Source organism: Barbatula barbatula, assembly GCF_947034865.1.
Source record: "Barbatula barbatula genome assembly, chromosome: 13".
Classification (NCBI taxonomy): domain Eukaryota; kingdom Metazoa; phylum Chordata; class Actinopteri; order Cypriniformes; family Nemacheilidae; genus Barbatula; species Barbatula barbatula.
The window spans coordinates 18,311,745-18,334,498 of NC_136776.1; the positions used below are offsets into that span (position 1 = coordinate 18,311,745).

A 22,754-nucleotide genomic window follows, 5' to 3' on the forward strand; every position below is an offset into this window, starting at 1 on the left:
TATCCTCACTTTTCCTGACATGTTTCTTTTTGTGACACCAATTCCCATCGCTGTGTGTGTATGTGTGTGATGAGAGAGTGCATGTGAATTTGAGATTGTGTCTGAGATGAGGGTGTAGAGGGACAGACGGGTGCGGTCTAAGACCGATGGACGCGTTCGCTTCCACTCGCAAACAGCTCGAAGCCAAGTCAACCAGAGTGATGGACCCACGCAGCACCTCCTCGTCTCATCGCAGTACGACGTGCTTCCCTAATTAAGGGCGAGCCGGCCTGGTGCTGGTGTTATGACTAGCGTGACGGTAGCTATTTTTCAAAAACCACTTCTCTGATGCCTAAAAGGCCTCGGGGGAGCGGCAGAGAACAGCGGTCTCTCCGCTGGCAGATCATTGATTAAAACGCCTTCTGAACTTCCACCTGCACTGGGAAAGGAGGACAAGAGGACTCTCTTCATGTGATGCTTGAAAGCAGCTAGGCTTTTTTCGAAAAAGAAATCTTTTGACATTGTCTGTTGCATCTCAAAAAGAGTTGAGAGCAGTTGTTGAAGAGGGATGATGAGCAATTCTGTTGTGTCTGTTGCCATGCAGTCTGAAGTTCTTCATGTTTTATTGCGCATTAAACATTTAACGCCCTGCTGCGATGGTTCGCTCAACAGACAGATGGAATTTGATGTCGAAAAACAAATGTTAAAATACATTCCTCTTGCCTTCAACTGTAATTGAGCTGTTTTAGGTTGATTTGATAACCGCTGTGTTGTGCTTTCAAAATGTTCCTCTAATTGAACATCTAGATCAGCCTGACAGTTTTCTTAACGTTAGCGCAACGTTAGCTCAACCAATGACGTGTACTTGGGAAGGGACTATCTGTCGGTTCGACCTATCATTAATTATAATCTAGAACTCGCCAGGTATTCTGTAAATAATTTGTTGAAAATGTTTTAACGATCTAACCATTCAATTGCCAACCAAACCAAATAGTGTACATGTACATAAGCAATAGTGCACTTTATAACCTCATTGTGCTGATAAATATCCTCACAGACATAGAAATCATGATTCAACCGCCCTGCTAATTGATTCGTTCAATTTTCCCTTGTATACATGCACAGTCTTTGTGTACATAAGGATGCACTCATGTCTACATTCCTTCAACGCATACACAGCTGCGTTCAGAATCCTTCCTCTGTTTGCTGAAGTGCATATCTTGCACAGCGCTTAAACCCACCCAGAGAAATCGATTGGAAGCAGAGGAGGTTGAGTGTATGTATACCGGACCATTTTAAACATGCGTATAGACTAAAGTGAGACTGGAGTCAATTACAGAACACATCTGCTGGCTTGTGTCAACATTGATTTGTTGTAGACTAAGATCTCTGCCGTACGCAGGCTTTCTAATTGCACTGCCCCTAACCTTGTAATTACTCTGCTATTGCTGCAGCAGTTCAACTCTCTGTATCCTCACTTTCTATTTGGATGAATAGGTGTTAAAGAAAGTGAGCAAAAAAGAAGGAAGGAAGGAATTAAAGACCTACAAATAAAGTATGAAAACTAAATAAGAACAAAAGAAAGCAAGAGAAGGAGAAAAGAGAGAATAGAAGAATAAAGAAAAGAGAAAAAAGCAGTTCAGTTCGTTGTACCCTCACTTTATAAATAGACTAATAGATGTTAAAGAGAGTGAAAGAAAAGAAAGAAAAAAGGAAGGAAAGAAAGAAAGAAAGAATGAAAGAAAGAAAGAAGAACAAAGGAAAGTAGAGAAGAAGAAAGGAAAGAGGAAAAAATTATTAAAAAGTAGGAAGAAACAAAAAGCATAAAAGAAAAGAACAGAAGAATAAAAATTGTAAAAAAACTAAAAGAATGAAGGAAAAAAGCAGGAAGGCAGGAAAGGAAGAGAAAGAAGATAATAAATATAGAAGAAAAATGTAAAACTAAAAAGAAAGCAGTAGAAGAAAGATATGAAAAGAATAGAAAGAACAAAAGACAATTGACAAAGAAATGACCAAAAGAAAGGGAAGAGATAGAAATGAAGATCGGAGAAAGAAACGAAATGAAGCATATACTGTAAGAAAAGAACAAAAAGGACAAAAAAGACAGACGAAAAAGCCAAAAAGAAGGAAGACAAATAAAGGAGAAAAACAAAGAAAAGGACAGAAAATTTAAATTAAATAGAACATGATCTTGGGAAACGCAAGTCAGTTGTACCTGAGGTTTTGGACATGCTTGTTTCCTCCTCAGACTCTGTTTTGTCTTTCTTTGAGCTTCCGGTGGACTGAGGCAACGGCTCGTCTGTAGGACTCCGTTCAGAAATTCTCCATCTGTTAGCCAACACAAATGACTCTGATACTCCAGACCTGGACTCAGCCCGGTGTGAAGGATCCGTAGTCCCTGGACTTGTTGGCTGAACTGTATTACGAGTCGTCTTCAGTTCAGATTCTTTCATTGTTGTGGAAGCCTCTGGATAACCTTCTTCCTCTTGAACCACAGGCAGCCACGTGCTTGAAACAGCTGGATCGGGAGTACACAGTATACCTTCAGTAGTGGTGACATCACCAGACGGTGTGGTCGAGGGGTTTGCCACCTCGTCCTGTCCCGAAACGATAGCTGCTGTTACAGGGCTAGGCATGGAAGTGTCTATTTCAGGTGCGTTTGTCAAATTGACACCTTGCTTTCTTTTGACAAAAGGCACATTTATTTGGTTGTGCTTGGGCTTCTCGATAGGACGATGGACATACAGCATTTCACCTTTGGCTTCCTCGTGCTCGGGTTCAGAAGAACGGGATTCTTCTCTAGTTTGAGCCGTCTGGAGCTGCCATCCGACTGTAGTCTCCAGAGGAACGCTGTGGTCACTAGATTGCTCGGTTTCTTTCATTTGGCTATTGAGGTTGAACGCTAACACTTTCCCTCCACTTCCCTCAGCATCCTTTCCATTCTCCGTAGATAACTGCGGCAAAGGACCATTCGGAACCGTGTAACTATCCTCATTCAGGTCTCCGGAGAAGTTTTCAGGGTTGTTCTTGAAAACAGGAATGGTCATGATCTCCAACCCTCCTCCTTTGGCTTCCATCGGACTGCTGGTTTTAGATATAAACTGCTCATTATCTCCTGTAGTGCTGATTTTTGAGGACTTTAGCATCCCAGATTGTGAACCCCTCCGAATCGACGCTGCACCGAAGTTGTTCTCAGCCGACAAGAGACTTGAAGAAACGGTCGTATCTTCCGTTCCCGATTCAATTGCTCCTGTGGGGATGAAAACACGCAGTGATTAACATGATGAGGGGAGGAGATCATTTCGTTTAAATGTATGCTTAATTAGAGAGAAAAAACTATGTTACTCCCACCCCAGAACTGCGGTAATTAACTTTAATGCGAATCGCTCGGTATAGAAGCGTCATTATTTATCCTTCAATGCCCTGGAGATACACAGCAATGAATCTATCCGTCTCGCATCTACTGTATCTGCTAACAAAGTAAGAAGCATATCTAAAGTGACCCCTATTTTTGTCCCCGTGGGTAGAAATTGACTTCAGCTTGAAAGCAGGACGGAGATTTACATTTGTTTTGAAAGAAATACATGTAGCCTTTTTATTCCCTCTGTGTTTTGATGACATTGATGGGATACAGAATAAGATTCATACCGTTCATGTTGAATTTGCAGACATGTTCTGTTGGCATTTTATAAAAAAGCTTTTTTTCACCCTGAGATGCTTTTATTCTGTGCTCTTATTGGCTCTTAGTCATCCATTTTAAAGACATTTTTATTAAATCAAATTTCAGTTCGTAATGAAAAAGTTTAATAACAGACATTTAAAGGGAAACTTCACCCAAAATTTTTTATTCTGTCATCATTTACTCACCTCTGAGTTATTCCAAATCTGTATAAATGTATTTTTCTGATGAACACAGAAGTATATTTTGTAAGAATGCCTATAACCAAAAAGATCTTGCCCCATTGGAAAAATTACTTTATCGTTTTCTGTTTAACACAAAAGATGACATTTTGAAGAATGTAGGACAGCAAGCAGTTCTGGGGCAATTTTGACTACCATTATTTTTCCTACTATGGAAGTCAACGTGGTGCAAAATCTATCTGGTTACAAGCATTCTTCCAAATATCTTTCTCTGTGTTCATCAGAACAAAGAAATGTTTACAGATTTGGAACAACTCGAGGGCGAGTAAATGATGACAGCATTTTCATTTTTGGGCGAAGTATCCCTTTAAGCATACACCTTTAGATCAAAACCTTTTGGACATAATGAGAAACGTTTCACACAAGCGTTCTAAAAAAGTTGACCAGTATTTTACAATGCTGGTAAATCTAGTAATTGTAGACAGAATAATGCAATCAAATTATCACATTTCTGCACATACATCCGTTTCAATTTATGTCATGAAGCATCTTTTCACTGTTCTAAGTGTATTAAAGCGCTAAGTGTATTAAAGCGTATAAAAGTCCTGCTAGCAGCGCAGTCATCGTTATTATCATGTGTTCAATGACTCAGCACTGCTTAGTGCTAAACTAATCCTTAATAGCGCAAGAAGCGTGCCGGTCACCATTACTAAACATAGTGTTCCCTTGAGGTGCGGCACAGTATTTTTCAAAGACTGGACTGCAGACAGGCAGAAAAAAGGTTGTTTGACTCAGGGGTCTGAAAAGCACAAAACATTAAATTTGATGCAAATTGCATTCATATAGTAAATTAATCTTATTCTACAATAACATTTGTGCATTTAGCATCTATCATATAATTATGAATACCTCATGCTTATTCTATCTCAATTCAGCATAGCAATCCAGTCTGTCTGAACAGATATCAGATCGCTTCAAAACCACAGATCTTCATGCAAAACAAACCCTTTGACCACAGACATTGGGCTCACCTGATGCGATTCCTGCACGTTTTATCTTTAAGTATTTATTGTGACGTCTTTAAAACACGTGTGCATGGATAATTCAGATATCTGCTCGGGTAATATGACATGATGTGCCTTAAAGGCAACGAGCGGCGTTTAGTATTTTAATCATGAGAATAGGTATTCACAGAGGATATGCTCGATGCACAAGATGAAATATTTAAAGAACGATGAAATATTCAGGATGCTGCTGTTGCGATGTCACATGGACGTGCTGCAATTTACATAACCACGTAATTGAGCTATTAATGATGTGAATAACTAATTACTCTCCGCAGTCACACGACTGTAGCGGTATTAAACATTTACAGCTGTTATGAAAAAACAATAAATTACATCGATTATAACAATAAAAGATGACAGGTGATAATGGGGAGCAAAAGATAAATGACTCACGTAAGGTGGCCTGACAGTATTTGATGTTTTATAATTAATGTGGTGATGCTAATGTACAGTATATGCTATTTTACAGTAATGCAGTAAAATACAGCGAACATAATTAAACTAAATATTTCATTTTCATTGGATACTTGAAAGTATATATATTAAAAAAATCAAATGACATCAGCAAACAGACGAAGAAAAAGCAGAAAAACTTCTTTGTAATTTTTTTTAATGGTCCCATGATCATCTTTAGTTAAGGTAAAATATAAAGGGTTCCCTTCCAAACACAAAATGTGCTCCTCAAAGTTTGACAGAAATACTTTTCTTACGATAGTTATGTGAATTTTTTGCTTCGCTTGATGTTTTCTAATGCATTGGCATTCATACATTTTTTAATCTGACTTCGAGTCCAGGGTCAGTGTACAGTATATTCAGAATGTAGTGGTATATAAATATTTTTTTTACGAAGTAAAAAGGCAAAGAATTGAAAATCAAGAACTTGCATGAACACACAACTTTGCATGAATACCTTTAGTTGCATAAGAAACGTATAAGGGCAAATCAAAGTGAAATTTCTGTGTTGAAGAGGTCCTTGAACACAGACCATGTCTTGATTTTGGATGTTTTTTTCATTTCAAAATGTATTCACAGTTCAAAACAAGAACTGATTGACATTGAAAGTTTTTTAATGTTTTTGAGACTTAAGGCCACAGACATAGAGTTTCTAAAAGACTTCGTATGTGGAAACACACTTGAAATTGACAGTGACATATAGACATCTAGACTGATAGACAGACATACAGACAGACAGGCAGACAGACAGATACATAGATCAAAGTCAAAATAACTAAGTTCAAGGTTCCAAGCTATCCGGAGACAGTATAAGTCACCAGGGGACTTTCTAATTTCCCTGCATCCTCCATCAAATGAAATTTAGAACAAGGGAGGAGACGGAGCAGCACTCAGTGAAGGGTGAAATCCCAACTCAGTCAAATGACCTCTGCCAGACTAAAACATGAAACTGAAACAGCTCTATATCCAGAATCGGTCGCAGAGTTTTATATTCCATCCTGAGTGTCTTTAAACAAACACTCTCTCTTTCTCAAAGTCCCTGATTATAATCACACATCATCTAAATGTGTGAGACCTGGAGTTTGCGGCTGTGCCTACGATCCAGCTGAAGCACATTAATTAGATTCGGATGTAAATAATGCATGCTGACTAAAGCTGGATTTTCATCCGCCATTAAAGATTCATGTTCCCTGTTGAATCTGGTACGAGGGGAGGATATTTGTACCGACGATGACTTGACCGCGGACCGGTGCCAAAACCCACTGCGCTAAAACCACACCAGTTAGACACGCTTCGATCCCAGCCTTGGGCTTGCGATGTTCCAAATGTACAGAGGCTGGAACCAGTTTTGCTTTCTGCTACCAGAAATGCTGCTGTACTTGGCATGGATATAAGAATCATCGATATCCGTTAAAAGCCCTCGAGGAGAGAAGGTAGGAATAAATCTCAGTGCAGTGACCTCTGTAGCATCTCTCTCACGCTAGTCTAACAGACAACAGGCTGTTTATGGGTGGTAACCTCCACCTCTGAGTGAACGTGTCTCATGAATCATGAACAATTTCGAGCATTCTGCACCTGTCGTATTGTTGTTCTTTCAGAAACAATGAAAATCGGAAATGCAACTTCACCAGATGCTATAGAAACGAAGAGCTTAAACTAAATGGCATATGTAATAAAATCTCCAAAACATTATAAATCTATCCTTCCACATATTCCAGTGAAAATCTATACTCTGGAAAATCACCCACATACAACCAAACTTGGAGACAGTTGCATAGAAAAGCATGTCACATATAAAAAAAGTCAAATTAATTCCAGCACTGCCTTGTATAGATGCTATGACACAAAATGTCAAAAGTAACGTTAGCAACATGGTGGTCTCGCATGACAAATTGCCAACCAACAAACTGATGCTCGTGGCTTCCTGCTTCCCATTCACAAGCTGCCCCTTCACTGTCCAATATGATTGACAGGCAGCGAGCACCTCAAAGTCTTCAGATTGGCTAAAAAAGATATTTGACCACTGCCTGAGTCTGGTGCTGTCACAGAGACATGTGTGATATTTCAAGACACCTATTTCAGTGATATCTGTCAGGTAATGGTTACATGCATGTCAATCTTAAGTCACTGTAAAATATTGGATCATATTCATGCAGAAGGGAAAAGAGAACTCCACTTATTCACGTTCATAATAGAAATTTACCACCTTTAAATAAAACTGGATAAAATGTAGCACTTTTACCTGTGGATGGCCCAGTGAAGCTGTTGCTCGGTGAATATAACGGTTCCATTTCAGATTTCCTTTGGCTCTGTTGTGCAGCCACTAATACCACCTCTTTCTCCTGCTCCAGGAGCTCCTCCACTGGATCTGTTGAGGTGGGATTATATGAATGTTCCTTAGTATCAGGCTCCAAAATGGCATTACCAACACCACCCTTGTGTGCTTTCTCTCTGCTTGGCTTTGTCCTGGCAAGTGGTGCCAATTCTGAGGTTCCCTTGAAGATGCTGGACTCCGTGGCCGGTATCTCGGTCTCTCCAGTACCTGTCCAATACCTTAATGGCTTCATGATTGAGTTCACAAAGTTGGCGATTACGCTGTTACTGGTTTGAGCTTGTGTGGAAGAGGATGGTGTGATTAAAGAGGGGTCAGGAGATGCATCGGCTTCCATCACATTGTCATACTCGTCTGTGTCCTCTCTCGCCGAGCCCCCTTGAAGGTTCTCTTGTTTCTCCAAAGCCTTCTTGGAGCTGTCGTCTGTCCAGTCAACGTACTGCTCTTTAGGCCTGAGGTGGATGACAACATGCTCCTCTGAGATTTCAGAGGATTCGTTGTTTACAATGGATTCAAAATCTTCTTTCTCCAAATCGACCAGACCGGTCCAGGTGGAAGGTTCGGGAAAGGCTCTGTTTCTTTGGAGCTGGACCTCTTCTTCGCTTGAAGTGTTAAAATCGGTTTCTAGGGTCTGGTGGAGTAACATCGGCTGCTCTGAAAGTACAGACATAGAAACTCTCATTAATGTCTTCAGATTGATCGATAGAAACTACAAAGCAGAAATCTATAAAGAAGTCCTTGATATAAAACAATTCTGAGAACCATAATGGGTTACACTGCAGATGTTGGTGACACCAAGGCGAGTCTCTGGATGTCACTGAATATAAATAATTCCGAAATATTCTATAATAATGTGTATGAGATGTTATATACATTTTTGTGACAAAAAAATTACTAAATGAGAGAGAATGGGAAAAAGAAACGAATTAGAGTCAATATTCAGTGACCAAAAAAATGACTCTCCAGGATTATAAAATCTTCTTGAATACATGCATTTGGACTGTTTTTTCAGATTTTACCCCAATAATACCCTCTTTCTTTCTGATTATACAGTATATAAAGAGCAAAGTTGCAAACCTCGGTAACAGTAGGCATCGAATAGATCAGTAGTTTCTGGGAAGCCGGTGCGGTTGGGGTTGTAATAAAGAGTTCGAACTCCTGGTTCATCTCCCCCGCAGTTACGGCGGGCCAGGTTGATAGGGTAACGCACGCTGCCATCGGCCAGCCAGCCGGGGTCGCAGCGGTCTAAACCTGCCTGCCAGGCAAGGTAGAGCTGCCCGGCCGTAGCCAGCTGACCCCCGAGAGTGTGGCAGTGAACGGAGGCAGAGGCCAGGCTTAGCTTCTCTGGCACACTGGTGTGAAACACCTCACCTGTAAAGACGAATTAGAGAGCGTGAGAGAGGGTACTGTAAAAATACAGAGCCAGAGAGAAAGTGTTAAATCCGTTTACTTAAAAAATAATAAAAAGAACGTTTTGAGTGTATTCAGGCAGTGTTTACAGAAAATATAGAACCGGCACAACCCAAATCCCCCACCCAGGAGAAAAACTGTTCAGATATATTTAACGTTTTATCTTTGATGGTCTAATTTAACTTATGAATTCACTTCAGTTAAATAAAATTACTTTTACTATTTAAAAATATGTGCCACATTTCCATTCCCGTTCTTTTCAGAAACACATTTGCTCACAACATTCTTGATGAAAACTATAAATAAACCGTACATACTATAAATAACCAAACATATATCTCTGTACAGCATGGGGCCTTCTTTATCAGTGTGACTAGCAAAGCATTAAACATAAAAAAGTCGCTTTAGAATAAAAACTCATGGCAGGAGGCCCGGCTGCAGTTTCTGCGTGAAATCCTCCTCAGAATACACTGACATGCACCTTGCAAACAGGAGCGTGTAAGGCTGTACCCATTCTGACATAAACCGCGAGGCTGTGCTGAAAGGATGGTGACCTACTTAGATGCTCAGGGAGTTGATACACGGGCAGGTACATGTCTGGGACATGGCTCGCGAGGACATTTAAAGACACTGAGCTTGGAGGTGGTGTAACAGAAGGCTGTACCTTGTAGGTTGTTTGCAAAGCAGTAGGCGTCGAACATCTCATCGGGGGCTCGAATGCCATAGTTTCTCACACCGGGGGAATCCTCCCTGTCGCCAAAGCAGCCGGGTCGTGGAGACTGTATGGGGTACCTGAGAAAGTGTTGTTTTGAGGAATATGAATAAATGTGAAAGACACTGCCTAGTTACTCTAAAGCACATGCATCGGAAAAGCGGAGATGAGAGTCTGATTAAGTGATTATGCACGGCACTCCTGGGCTTCAGAGGAAAGTAGCGCATGGGGGGTCGTCCTGCATCTCCTCAAGTCCAGCCCAAATATTAGAGTGCGTTACATAAAACCATTAAAACGGCCCACATATTTTCAATCTCCACCCAGAGATCCCTGATGTCTCTATGTACTTGCACTAATTGCACGTTTGCGTCTTCACAGGAAAGCTTCTCTGGAGATGGCCCAATTTGAGCTCGCCCAGGCAAAAAAGTCAGATCCTGCTTTCATTCGCGAGGGTCGGCCCTTCTCGCCTCAATTACTAGCTCACAATACGCGGTAGATATGAATTTTGAAATCAATAGCCGGCCTGACATTCAGCCCCGAAGATGGGATTGGAGATGGCAGGTCTTCAACAGCAATAGGCTCTTATACGTCCAATACATAATAAAGCAGCCATTCGTTTTTTAATAAATCATATTACAGTATATTGTTAGGTTGCTGTGAGCAAGTATTTCATGCGCATTTCATTTTCTGCTTCATGAAAGGGGATTTTCATTTCAAAACTTGAATAATACATTTATCATCAAAATCCTTTTTCGTTTAAAAGATCGACTGATCTATTATGCAATAGTTTCATGAGAGTTGAAAATGACATGAAAATAAGATTATAAGCTTGGAAACCGAATTACATAAACATACAGCCAAAGCTCTACAGTCAAACACTGTTTTGTTGCTAAATGCACCCATGTGTCTGAGTTGCTAGAAAGGATATGCTGACCTCACAGTTTGATCCAACAGCCAACCGGCATCACAGTTGTCATAGCCATCATCAAAGGTGGACTGCAGCTGGGCGGGTGTGGCAATCACGGCGGAGTTCTCCAAACAAACCCTTTCTGCATCGGTGAAGGTGAGCGCGTAGCGGTCGTGAGGAGCACGGTAGTGAAAGACCACTCCTGCAGAGAGAGAAAATTGAGAATATAAAGGAAAAGTTCAACTCAACATAAAAATTATTTCATCATTTATTTACCCTCATGTGGTTCAAAACCTGTATATGATTGTTTCTTCTATGGAACACAAAAATATATATTTTAAGAAATGTCGAGGTGGTTGGTGGTAATCCACTGAAAGTCAATCGTGTCAGTGATGTTTGGTTACCAACATTCTTCACAATATATTTATTTGTGTCGTGCAGAAGGAAAAAAATCAAACAAGTTTGGAATAACATGAGGGTGAGTAAATGATGAAAGCATCTTTATTTGGTGAACTTTCCCCTTTAATAATAAAAGACAAGTCCTGTGAGAGAGACATTTTCTAACGGTGTCTATTTCCTTAATATTTACAAGAAATATCCGTCACTCCTCCTCATTTTGTTGTACAAAAAACAGGACCGGCGAACAAAGGAAGTGAGGGGGAACTTGGAGGACGCCATTCCAGCTCAATGCGCAAAGTAATGAGAACCTTGTTTGCTTTTTAACTGTCCATCTTTCTGGAATTCTTCTTGTCTTTTTTTCCTTCACCCTACTTCCACAACCATCACATTACCCGCCGCCTTTCCCAGGAAAACACACAAACATAAAAGGCAGAAAGAGAATCCTCAAAGTCAGGTAGGCTAATTTATAGTATGGTGGAACACTTCAGATGTGGTCTTGAAAGAAGTCTGTCTTCTGAGCAATACCCCCCATTTCGTACCCCTTACCCATGAAGCCCCACTTCAAAGCGGCATGGAAGGAAGACTTCTCCTTCATATTTTTATTTCCTTCCTTTTTGCCCTGCTTCATCTTCCATCTTTTAAGACTGTGAGCTCATAAAAAATATTCATAGTCTTTGACAAACATCTGGGAATATAATATGTGGGACTTTCAATTCACTGGGGGAGAGCACATCCTATTAAAAAAGGGGGTCAGAGTTTCCACAACTGCCTTCCTGCAGACATAATCCGAGCAAGGTCAGATATATGACTGCTTGGCTATATTGTTGAATGCCCTAAATATATCATTCAGATGAGGTTAGTACTGATACAGTTCCTGTCGCTCATATTCAGTTCAGAGTCACAAGCATCCACATGTACGGTATTAATATTACATAGGCGTTAATTTTTGAGCGACGGCACTTGAGGAGTAAGTTAAAGGGAGCGACGGCAAATTTAGTGTCCTGCTGCTGTTGGGTGGTGCCCCTGACTTCAACCTAATTTGTATTGAACTAAGAGGTGCCGTTCGCAGGTTAATGTGTAGGAAAGCTCCATAACACAGCTTACGGCGCAAAATGCATCTGAAATTTGGCACAAGTGTGAGCTTGCAGCAAATGGAACAGCTGTTTGGTCCATGTCTCCTTGGTGTGATCTGAAAGAGTCTTTCGTGGAATACAGCAGATGTGGAGGAAAACTAATCCTCGGCACTGATGACTATAATTATGCAAGTTTTCATACTAAATAACACACCTAGTCGTTTGGTGAGGACATTTTACCCAGAAATCTAAAAACCAAAACTTTGACCCCCAAAAATGAAGCCATAAGAGCTCAACCGTATACAAACAGTATAAAATTGGATACATTACCTGTGACCTGAAGGGGCACGGTGTCTTGTTCGTCATTAATACCGACCACGACCTCGCAGCGGTACATTCCTGAGTCGCTGGAACGCAGGCCCATCAGCGCTAAACTGGCATTGTACCGGTTCTGAGAGTACCCCGGCAACGTGACGCGACCCTGAAAAGCTTTCTTCACCTTGATGATATTGTCTTTAGCCACCAAAATCGACTGTTGCTTCTGGAGACCGTCCGGGCCGCGCTGTCCCCACAGCTTGGTCCATTTGATACGAGGAGGTTCATTAGATGGACTCGGACGAAGAGTGAAGACGCAAGGCAGGAGGGCCGTACCTGACAGCGCCTCCTGGACCCTTTGGTGGGTCACCTTGCGCATGTTTACCACGGTGTCACAGCTCACCATCCCTAGAAAAAGAGAAGATTATTTAGATGGTTTTTAACACTAAAATAGTTTCTCAGGCAGTAAACGTCTGTCCTGCCAAGGACAAACTGCCCTACTTGAAGTTCACTCATTGATTCTGAAGAGAGTTATATATACGTATCTGAGGGCATTGCGGTTTGAGAGAGCCTAAAATCAATATCAATACATTATACAAAAGCATATATTATTTAAGCTCGCTCTATTTACAGTGCATTTACAGTGTGAATAAATTCAGCAGACCCTGGCAAGAGCACCCGTGCAACCCGAAAGAGTTATTTCACTGGTAATAATCCCTTTTGCCTCAAAGGTAAAAAAAATCAATAGCAGGCATGAACAAAAAGGCAGCTGATGCATAGACGAAAACCCCAAGCACAGCATAGCAATTCACGTATGGCCTCAACGCAATTTATATTATACACATGCATTCGAGTTTATCACACACTGCACTCGCTATCATTCTCGCTTGCATGTGGAAAGGTGAGCATGTAATTGCTGCAAGACGGATTTCATGAATGACACGGGTTGGGGTTGAAGAAGAGAGGCCACTGACTGTTCCGAGCTAGAGCGAAATAATTTATTGATTCATTTTCATTAGAGACGGCTTTCGCCTGGCACCTCGCACCAGCCATGCCCTGCTGTTATTTGATTTGATTTCCTGTAAAAATAACACGTAGAAGAGGGGGAAATTTAATCTCTTCACACAACTTGCCACCAAATTGTAAAGGGATAGATTGGTGAGCTGGGCGATGACAATGTCCTCATCTGGGCTTAAAGTAACCATTCAACCCAAAACGATGCTGTGTGAACTTCTTTCTTTCTTTAAACATGAAAAATGTGTTCTTTTCCCGTTTACTTCTACTTGCTCTTCTACACTCCATCTTTTTAGAAACATCACGCTCATGTCCTCCATTCTCCATTCTACTGCGGTCATCTCTGCACACGTGTCTCCTGCGAGACACACGAGTGATGGCTGCTCTCAAGCAGGTGACACAAAAATTGACTAGAATTGCACAGAAACACATAATAACTACAATCAAAACATACTATCTCTTCAATCATCCACAATAAAGCTTTCACAGTTGTGAATTAATAAAATGCAATAAAAATAGTATTGAAGCGCTCTGTGCGCTATTACGTCGACAGAGTCAAGGCAAAAGAAATGTGTTTTCCGGATGTTGAGAGTAAGCAATCTGGTCTGAACGATATTTTAAAAAAATAAAAAACCCACTTGGTACAATAGAAGTACAATAATTTGTTTTTATTGTTTTGTCCTTGCAGGCAAAAACAAACAGCATGACTGGTACTTGATTCGAGAACAACTTACTCTTCTTTTTTTTATGCTTTTTGTCTTTTTTGCAAGAATGCAAACTAATGAGAGGTGAAAAAGGGTTAAACATTCATACCAAGTGTTTCTGTGATATATTTTACTGGATTTGCTTTCCGCATTAAAGCAAATATTACAAAGCTATTAACACTGCTTTTAAACATTTAATCTTAAGGGGATAGTTCACCCCGAAACAAATTCTGTCCTCATTTACTCATCCTCATGTCATTTTAAACCTGTTTCAGTTTCTTTCTAATGCAGAACACAAAAGAAGATATTTTGGAGAATATTGTTCTCTGTTCTCCACATGCACGAGTCTATCCCACACGCTTGCAGAATGTGGAAAGTTTAATTTCTTTGCCCTGGAGTCTCATGTGAAATTGGCAGGTCCTGCTGCGCTACGACAAATACATTTCCCTGTGATCCCCTGTTTACAAAATTAATTTACTTTTCTGCTGCAGACTGTGTTTTTAAAATCAAAGCCGTGCTAATAGAACTTTAAATGATCGAACAGTAATCCTTTGAACCCTATTTGATTTTATGCATTACTGCACCGTGCAGTTCTCCACAAATCGTTCCCGATAAACGTGAACCAGCATTGCCGACATTTCACCAGAGTGACAGGACAACATTAAGTATGACGCTGTAAATTCATGCGTGATGACATTTTGCTGAGACATGAAGGAGAATATTGTCTCTGGCAGGCAACAGTCATTTACGAGGTAATAGCGACTATCTTGGTGGAAATGATGACAGCCCACTCGTCTGACTACAGCCGCGCAATGGCACTTATCTCGTGTCCTCGCAGGGATTGACCGTACATAGGTGAGAGAGCTACAGAGCGAGTGCTTGACAACCTCGATGGCGAGGGCTAAATGGAGTCGCAATTTTCTTGTTCAATCACGACACGCCATCTTCACAAACATGTCGTGCAGCAAATCGGTCAGTGGAGAGGAATGATTCGATTTCAGTGCGTTCTAAAGGTTATAGACTGATCCTGAATCAGCTGTGGAGGCAAAGGAAGATTTTACATTGAGGTGGAGCATCATTTTTTTTACATTTTGGTTCCTAATGACAATGCTGTCCCACATTACACACATGCTTAAAGCAATAGTTCAAGCTAAAATAACAATTCAGTCATTGTTCATTCATGCTCATGCTATTAAAAACCTGTCTATGCTCGTTCTTTTGCAGAATACAAAAGCAGATATTTGGAGAGATGTCTTCGTGGTTTTGTGTCCATACAATGGAAGCCAATGGGGGTTAATGTTGCTTGGTTATCAATTGTCTTGAAAAAATATATTCTTTTGTGTTCTGCAGAAAACAGAAAATCATACAGCTTTGTGAGAGATCTAATAACAAAAAGGCACTGGAACGACTTCATGTTGGTAGACCCATGTGCAAACAGCTCAGCAATGCTTATTGAGATTTTTGCCGCCAGCACAAATGCATTTGATATGTGGTGAATTAGGCTGTTCCATATACAGTAAAAAAAGAACTGTGCCCTTTTTTGTGTTTTTCCAATGTTTTTAAAGCATGGTCCAATTTACCAGATTGAATTGAAAGAAATCAATGGCAGAAACCTTCTTAAAAAACAAATTACGAATCAAAGCCAAGGAAAAAATTGCTTTGGTCCCACATGGGTAAATAATGAACGTAGGAAGCGTGGAATCGTTGAAGATTTAGCAAATCTGCATTTAGATGGAAATGTTTTTACAAGCACAATTCCCTAGAGATCATCCCTTTGTTTGTAAAGCTGCCGTTGCTTCTAATCGGTGGATGTCCAGCTGAGATTGAGACAAAAAAAGAGGTTATGTGGTGTGATAGCAGTACAAGTTGTGCCAGCGAAAATTTGAGTTCTAAAAAAACACACAACAACCCATACACAATAAACAACAAATGTACTGTAGAAAGCACCATGCTTTCCACTTTTTTTTTAATTATGATTGTTGTCTGTTCCTGTACTTGTCATCTCTTCTGAACACCTCAAATGCATTAAGTTTTGTCTGAAGCCTTTATTTACCCCCAACAGGGAACACAAGGCAACACTTTGGTTAATGTAATTGGCTGCGTGCTGACAGTGGTCACATTGTCTTCAATTACCCAGCAGCCAAGAAATGACTGATCGATTGCAGGCCAGGGTTATGCTGACAATAACCTTGCCTTCCATAGTTATTTCATTCATTTCCAGCTACAGTCATATTTGAGGGTTTTATTAAGTAACGTCTCTTTTATCACCACATCGACCGCACGGAAAAACGCAATTAATGTGCTTGACTCAAAGACAAAAACAATATAGGCAGGAAATAAATTGACACTGTGCTTGTGGTGCTTCCGCGATTTTTAACCGTTTCCTTTTTTATGCTTATTTTAATATCATGTCATTAGCTTAGCAAATCTGAAATCATTTACCAAGAATTATTTTATACGTAAAGGGTTTTTATCTCAATCACCATTACAGTTTGAAAGCACCTGTAAATGCAAACTGTTAATGTTACCTACTTCCTTTACATCCTTTAACAATTGCTGTGGCAACAAGGACACAAAGCTAACAAGATTGACTTGGAGTTCTTTCCTTTTTTCTGTTATTCCACTTTGGTTCCTCTTGACTTCCATTGAGAACCACAGAGACATTTCTCAAAATATCTTCTTTTGTGCTCCACAGATCAAAAACACATACAGGTTTGAGGGTGAATAAATGATAAAGACATTTTTTATTTGGGGTGAACTATCCCTTCATGATAAATCCACACGTGTGTCTACTCCAAAATAAACAAGAACCACTGTTTCTTCCAACTATGTTTGATACCAGCTCAAGTGACACTTCAGTGTCTTTCTTCCTTTCTTCCAGATACGCTGTCCTTCGAAACAGTGTATGAGAAGTGGAAATCATTGGATTAAAAATGAACAGGTGTGCTTATTTGCTAGCAGATGCAATGCCGGCTTTTGTAATGAAATTCCCATTCTGAATCAGTCTCGCTTGAGATGTCCCCCACGGAAACCCCCGAGAGGTTCCCTTGGTATTCACGGCACCATGAATATTAACCAAGCCCAGGGATGTCTGCTCTCAATATCTTTCTGTTTTCCTATCCCTCCCTCCTAGTATTACTCGAAACACACACATGCATAAAGACACTCAGAGTCCAGAGGCTTTTCAACATTTGTGCCCCTACGCTCAGTAATGACACATTTATCTATCGTAAAACAGCGCTGCTATTGTGTCCAACAAGTTCCCGTCAAACATATCCCCTTCTCACGCTCCTTCCACCCGCCACCGAAGTCCATTTTTCATTCAAATGAAGATGCTTTGATGCATAAATCTGGCCTTTCAAAGTATATTGTACTGACCGCGAGTCGTTTTGTGTTCGTGTACTATATTCCAACCACGCGCACAGCCGTGCACTTATTAAAATTTCGCTTCATTATATAATATTGACTTTCGCCTTTATTTACACAGTGTGCATCCCTCTGGGCAATGGAAGCGGTTTTGATGGAGAGGCTTCAGTGAAGCAAATCTTTATGCAGATTATGCGCAGCAGGCTGTGCATGCAATCTGCCCGTATCTCTCGCCCGCTGTTGAGCCGTCAATTCTTAAAAAGAGCCTGTATTCCACGCAATTGTCACATATGGCAGCGGTCGGGTCAGGGACCACGTGACCAAAGAGACCCCTGGTGTCCAAACCCCGCCTGGCCAGTTTGCAACCCTGCATCTGTCTGATAAGCAAAATCAGCGGAGAAACAAAGTTCAGACAACAAAGGCTGGCAAATATGTGACTTGGGACCTGGTCTTTCACATCTCTCACGCTTCGAGTATCCGTATGGCTTCTTGCATCTACAAAGGAATGGTTTCGCACGGTTTGGCTGATGTGTGACATGCATGTGACAGCATAGGATACATTGTAGTGTCACTCTGAATCGAGCGGGTTTCCTAAGCTTTGCGTCAACATCTTCCTCTTTCACGGTTTGGCACACACGCTTGGAGCGGGAACGCCAGCGCAATATCGCTGCTGCTGAGTGCCATTACGGGCATTAGAGTGAGTGATGAGGAGTCTTTAGGTGGCAGTGTGAGGAAATGAGGCTTTCGGCAGATAAAAGTCTTCTTTGGGCTCTCTCTATTTACTGCGGAAGAGTACAATCCAGCTGAGTGAGTTTATCACACATGTTCGAAAACCTTTGGCTAGGTAAAGGTGTGCGGTGGTAATTACCAGAAGATGAAAGGAGGGGAGGAAAGCTTCGTGGAGAACACGATACAGCCAGACGCCAGGGCGCAGGGTATTTTATAGACAACAAGCTCCTCTGGCAGTGTAGCCGTAGGGACAAGGGGGATAACTGGATGAAAAATTTCTACTGGTTCGGTTTGAAACAACTAGTTGATACGGAACATTTTGTGAAAAATATGCTTGTGGTCAATGAGGGAGTTTGATTGATAAGTGTGTATTCCCACAACGGAAACATTTGAATATATTATTCTTTCAAGAGTCAATGACTCACCGTGTTCAAGGGTGAACAGCAGACACACAGCCAGCAGAGACTGTAGGCCTGTTGAGCGGAGCTCCCCCAGCATCCTGAAAGAGAGAGAAACACAAAAAAGAGAGAGAAGAGAATGGATTAAAAAGCTCAATGCACTTTAAATTGAATTATATTTGAACATAATAGATCCTGCATGATAAATAAGGAAATGCGTTTCCAATGATAACATCATGCTAATATGACAAACTTGCATTACAGTTTTTGGCCTGTAATACAGACGAATGCCAAACAGCTCAATTTCATATTATTGCAGGCAGAAAGTCTTTAGTACAAGCCAAGTGTGAGAGAGATAAAGAGATAAATAATAAATGGAGAGGATTTTGACTCTCTGTGGCCAAGGGCGAAATACAAGCCGCTGTCTGAGAGATTGAACATGGATAACACTGGTGTATGTGTTTCAGCAGCCCCTTCTACCTGCTCTGAGACAAAGACGAGCGCAAGGACAAATAGAGAGAAAATAAATGCGACAATTTGTTCATTTGCGACCGCACAGTCGATTAATCCGACTAAATTAATTTGATCTGGTCTGATGGGTTAAATGGACAGCATATTTATAACCACGGTTATTGATTGACTGAGTGGCATGATAATAGATTCTCCATTCAATTTTCTGTAATGTGAGAGTATTAAGGCTTTGCAGCATAATGATACAGTGGGGATGCAAACATACAGAAATAATGTTGATGATTTTTAATCTTTGGTTGAATCTTATTACCTTAAAAGTATCTTAAAGATTCAAGAAATTATACACAACACAACCGACCTAGAATGCTTCTTTTACCAACACTGATGTTAGTAAAAAGATACGTGACGTACTCCAGTTTCTCTACTTCATTAAAATGAATGTACTTGATGTAACATCAACTAGTTTGATACTGAAGTCTGCAGTGTCCTGTCCACTGTGAACAACATCTAGCAGATCAATGATTTAGCAATGATTTTCACCTGGCACTCAGTGGAATTGGGTTTTAGTATCACACAAGATTTCATAAACAAAGGTGACACAAGTTTGTGAAACAAACCACTAGATTATTATATACTTTTAGTACACATAACCATCACAAGGCCCAGCTAATCTCAAATGTCTCACACTAAATGAAAACAAATTGAGATATTTGTTTTTTCTTAAGTTTTCCATAAAAAAAAGAACCCAGTAAGATCTCAGCAATGTCTTAAACGGCATTATTCTGAAATCAGGCGTTTTTACACTCTAGAATAGCACTAAATCTATATAGCACTAAAAGTGGTTCTTGGCTCGTAATACTCGTAGGGGAACCACATTTGGTGCTATATAGAATAGAGCTGAAACGATTCCTCGAGTAATTCTAATGCAAAATATCATCGAGGCATTCATTTAATCCATTTAACTACAGTACACACATAGCACTGCGTTTCCCCACGGCCCACAGCCCGCTAAACTCTGTACATGTTACAGGGCTCTCAAGCCTCACGCATTCACTGTGAGACAAGCGCATGTTAGTCTGTTCACACGCCGTAAACCCTTTTCGCTCAGGATTAGTATTATCTGGGGACCCAGTGTGATTTAGAAATGACCTCCCCACATCTGTATGTCATGTGGTGCATTGGCACGGGATAAGTGAAGCCTGTGATTTTACTAAAATGTACCGACTTACTTCCCGGTATGATGGCAAGGCTTTGCGTGTAGTTTGTATAGCCTATAGTTGTGTGATATATGATGACATGAACACACGAACTTCATCTCCAGAGTTGCTCTGAGAGTTTATTTCACAAACATTTTATTGTTTGAGTGAAGAAACGGACACACCAAAATATCGTTCTTTTTATTTATGTTTCTTATTTATATTTTTTATCATTCCGCATTTTGAAAGTAATACGGCAATAGAATGTACTACATTCTAGGGTTTAGTTTTCACAGATATTAATGTAAGCAATTTCAGCAATACAAATTAAAATGGAAACAAATTAGTTGTTTATTTTAAGAGACCGGTCTTATTTTCGCTTGTGTATTTAGAGTTGCTCCATATTAAAGAAAAATTGCTTATTATCCAAATACTCGATTAATTGATGGGAAAATCTGTAGAATACTCGATTACTAAAATAATTTTCAGTCCCCTTTTCCATTTACCAACAGGTGGATGTTCTGTTTCCCCCCAACCATGCAACTTTCCTGCTGTCATTCCACAACTTCCATCCCAGCTTCCATCCCAGCTTCCATCACAGCTGGGAAGCATGTGAGTCTATCTCCTAATTGTATCTGCGGGTTGGAGCCGTGGAGTTCTCGCTGGCTGTCACGAGGAGGTGACAGCTGACAAACAGAGAACCTCCTACATGGAGGCAGAAAAGCTTTCACAAACAAACACACAAGCCAAGACATTCCCACACACACGAATGGAACTCATACTTAAAACAATGCATGCTTGCAGCTTGGCCTATAAACACAAAATCAAAATCAGAGAGTCCCTCACACCATTGTTCAGCTTCTTGATTTCTATAAGAATTGTCTGTAAGTCTGTTTATATTTTGGTAGATTTTGTTTGGAAAAACAAAAGACACAGTTAAAGATACTGCCCACTCCCTGTCCACTGTGGGAAGGCATTTGTGTGCTGGCATGGACTAATCCTCCTGTTGTGTTGCCCAGCTCAGGCTCTCTGATCTTGGCAACTCATCATGCCAGACCTCCGTAGAATCCCACAGCCTGTGGCCTCCATCAACTGATCCGGAGTGAGTCTTGTTAGCGGTCTGCAATACTAAGGCGAGTTGGTGTTTAAGTCTTTGTATCCTAAGTTGGTCTTTGTATCCGTCTATGTATCCATTAGGGCTGGGCGATGTGACAATGTTATCGTATATAATCCCGATGTCTCGCAAATATCCCGATGTCGATTACAACACACAGATACCAGACGATAATCGATAATGATGGAAAATAGGCGTTATTACATTCTCATTTAATGTAGGTTTTAGCCTGACCATTCATATTCATATGCCTAGGCAGGCATGTAGTAACAGTGACAGAATAGTTTTGTTTAGTCAGTTGAATGTGCTGCTGTTTTTTGCCGGTCGCAGCAGACAGACAAGAAAAAGACGAGCTGCGTCGGCAAAGCAAAACCTCACGCTTGCGGGGCTGTACTGGCAACATTTTTCTACTGCATAAAAGCTATGGTTTATCTACGCGCTTTACCTGATGAAACAAGTCACTGCAACACTGGTTTGTGCACATGGCGCACCTGTGTGTGTGCACGCGTGCCTGCGTGTGTGTTTGTTTGGCACTTGGAGGGTCCGGAACGAATTTCCTCCCGGTCTGTATCTGCAGATACAGTCGTATGACATGAGTGTATGACATCAGTACACCGATCGTCTGCGCACCATGGCATGAAATCAAACACAACCGATATTATCGGACAACGCAATGACTATTATTTTAAACATATCGCCGATCCCTGGTATCCATCATACAAAAAGGTACAAACCATCTTAATGTATCAGATATTATTTTATCTTTCCCCTAAAATAAACACACTTTCAATACGTGTTGTTCTTATCTCCTCTGCACTCTCAAAACAAACTAATCTGTTTACATAACAGTTATCCCTTTTCTATTACAAAACACAATACAGTTTCTTTTCTCATGGCTCATCTCAAAAGCAAAACAGGCTTTTCTGATATACCGTATAGCCTATGTTTATTGTTTCCTTTTGCTTTGTCTCTACATAATGTGGGGTCTTCGAAAAGACAATTTGTGAGTGGGCTGAAAGCTTGCGCATATAAAACCCATATCGCTATTCGTGACGCAAGATAAACAACAGTTTGCCTTGAGGGGCACCATAAATGCACCAAACATACAAATAATATGAATTGCAGCCATTCATTTGTCAGTGTTTGTGCAGAAGAGAAGAGAGGAAAATGAAAGGGAGAGAGCGAGAATAAGTAGCATAGAGATAGGGACTAAAACTGTGGTCTTTCTGATGTATGGGTGACACAGGTATTGGG

The 22,754-nt window shown here is 40.6% G+C and overlaps 1 protein-coding gene across 1 annotated transcript in view; it reads right to left on the bottom strand.

Annotated features, from left to right (window-relative positions):
* ncanb (neurocan b) overlaps positions 1-18,819 on the bottom strand; it is a gene marked incomplete at both ends in the record, with an annotated part of 59,803 nt that extends 40,984 nt beyond the window's left edge. The window contains 7 exons of the mRNA XM_079471913.1: positions 2,195-3,229; positions 7,603-8,346; positions 8,770-9,063; positions 9,767-9,894; positions 10,749-10,923; positions 12,524-12,916; positions 18,747-18,819. Of these exons, the coding sequence (XP_079328039.1) occupies positions 2,195-3,229; positions 7,603-8,346; positions 8,770-9,063; positions 9,767-9,894; positions 10,749-10,923; positions 12,524-12,916; positions 18,747-18,819 (2,842 nt within the window). The remainder of the gene's footprint in view (positions 1-2,194; positions 3,230-7,602; positions 8,347-8,769; positions 9,064-9,766; positions 9,895-10,748; positions 10,924-12,523; positions 12,917-18,746) is intronic.
* Positions 18,820-22,754: the final 3,935 nt, after the last annotated feature.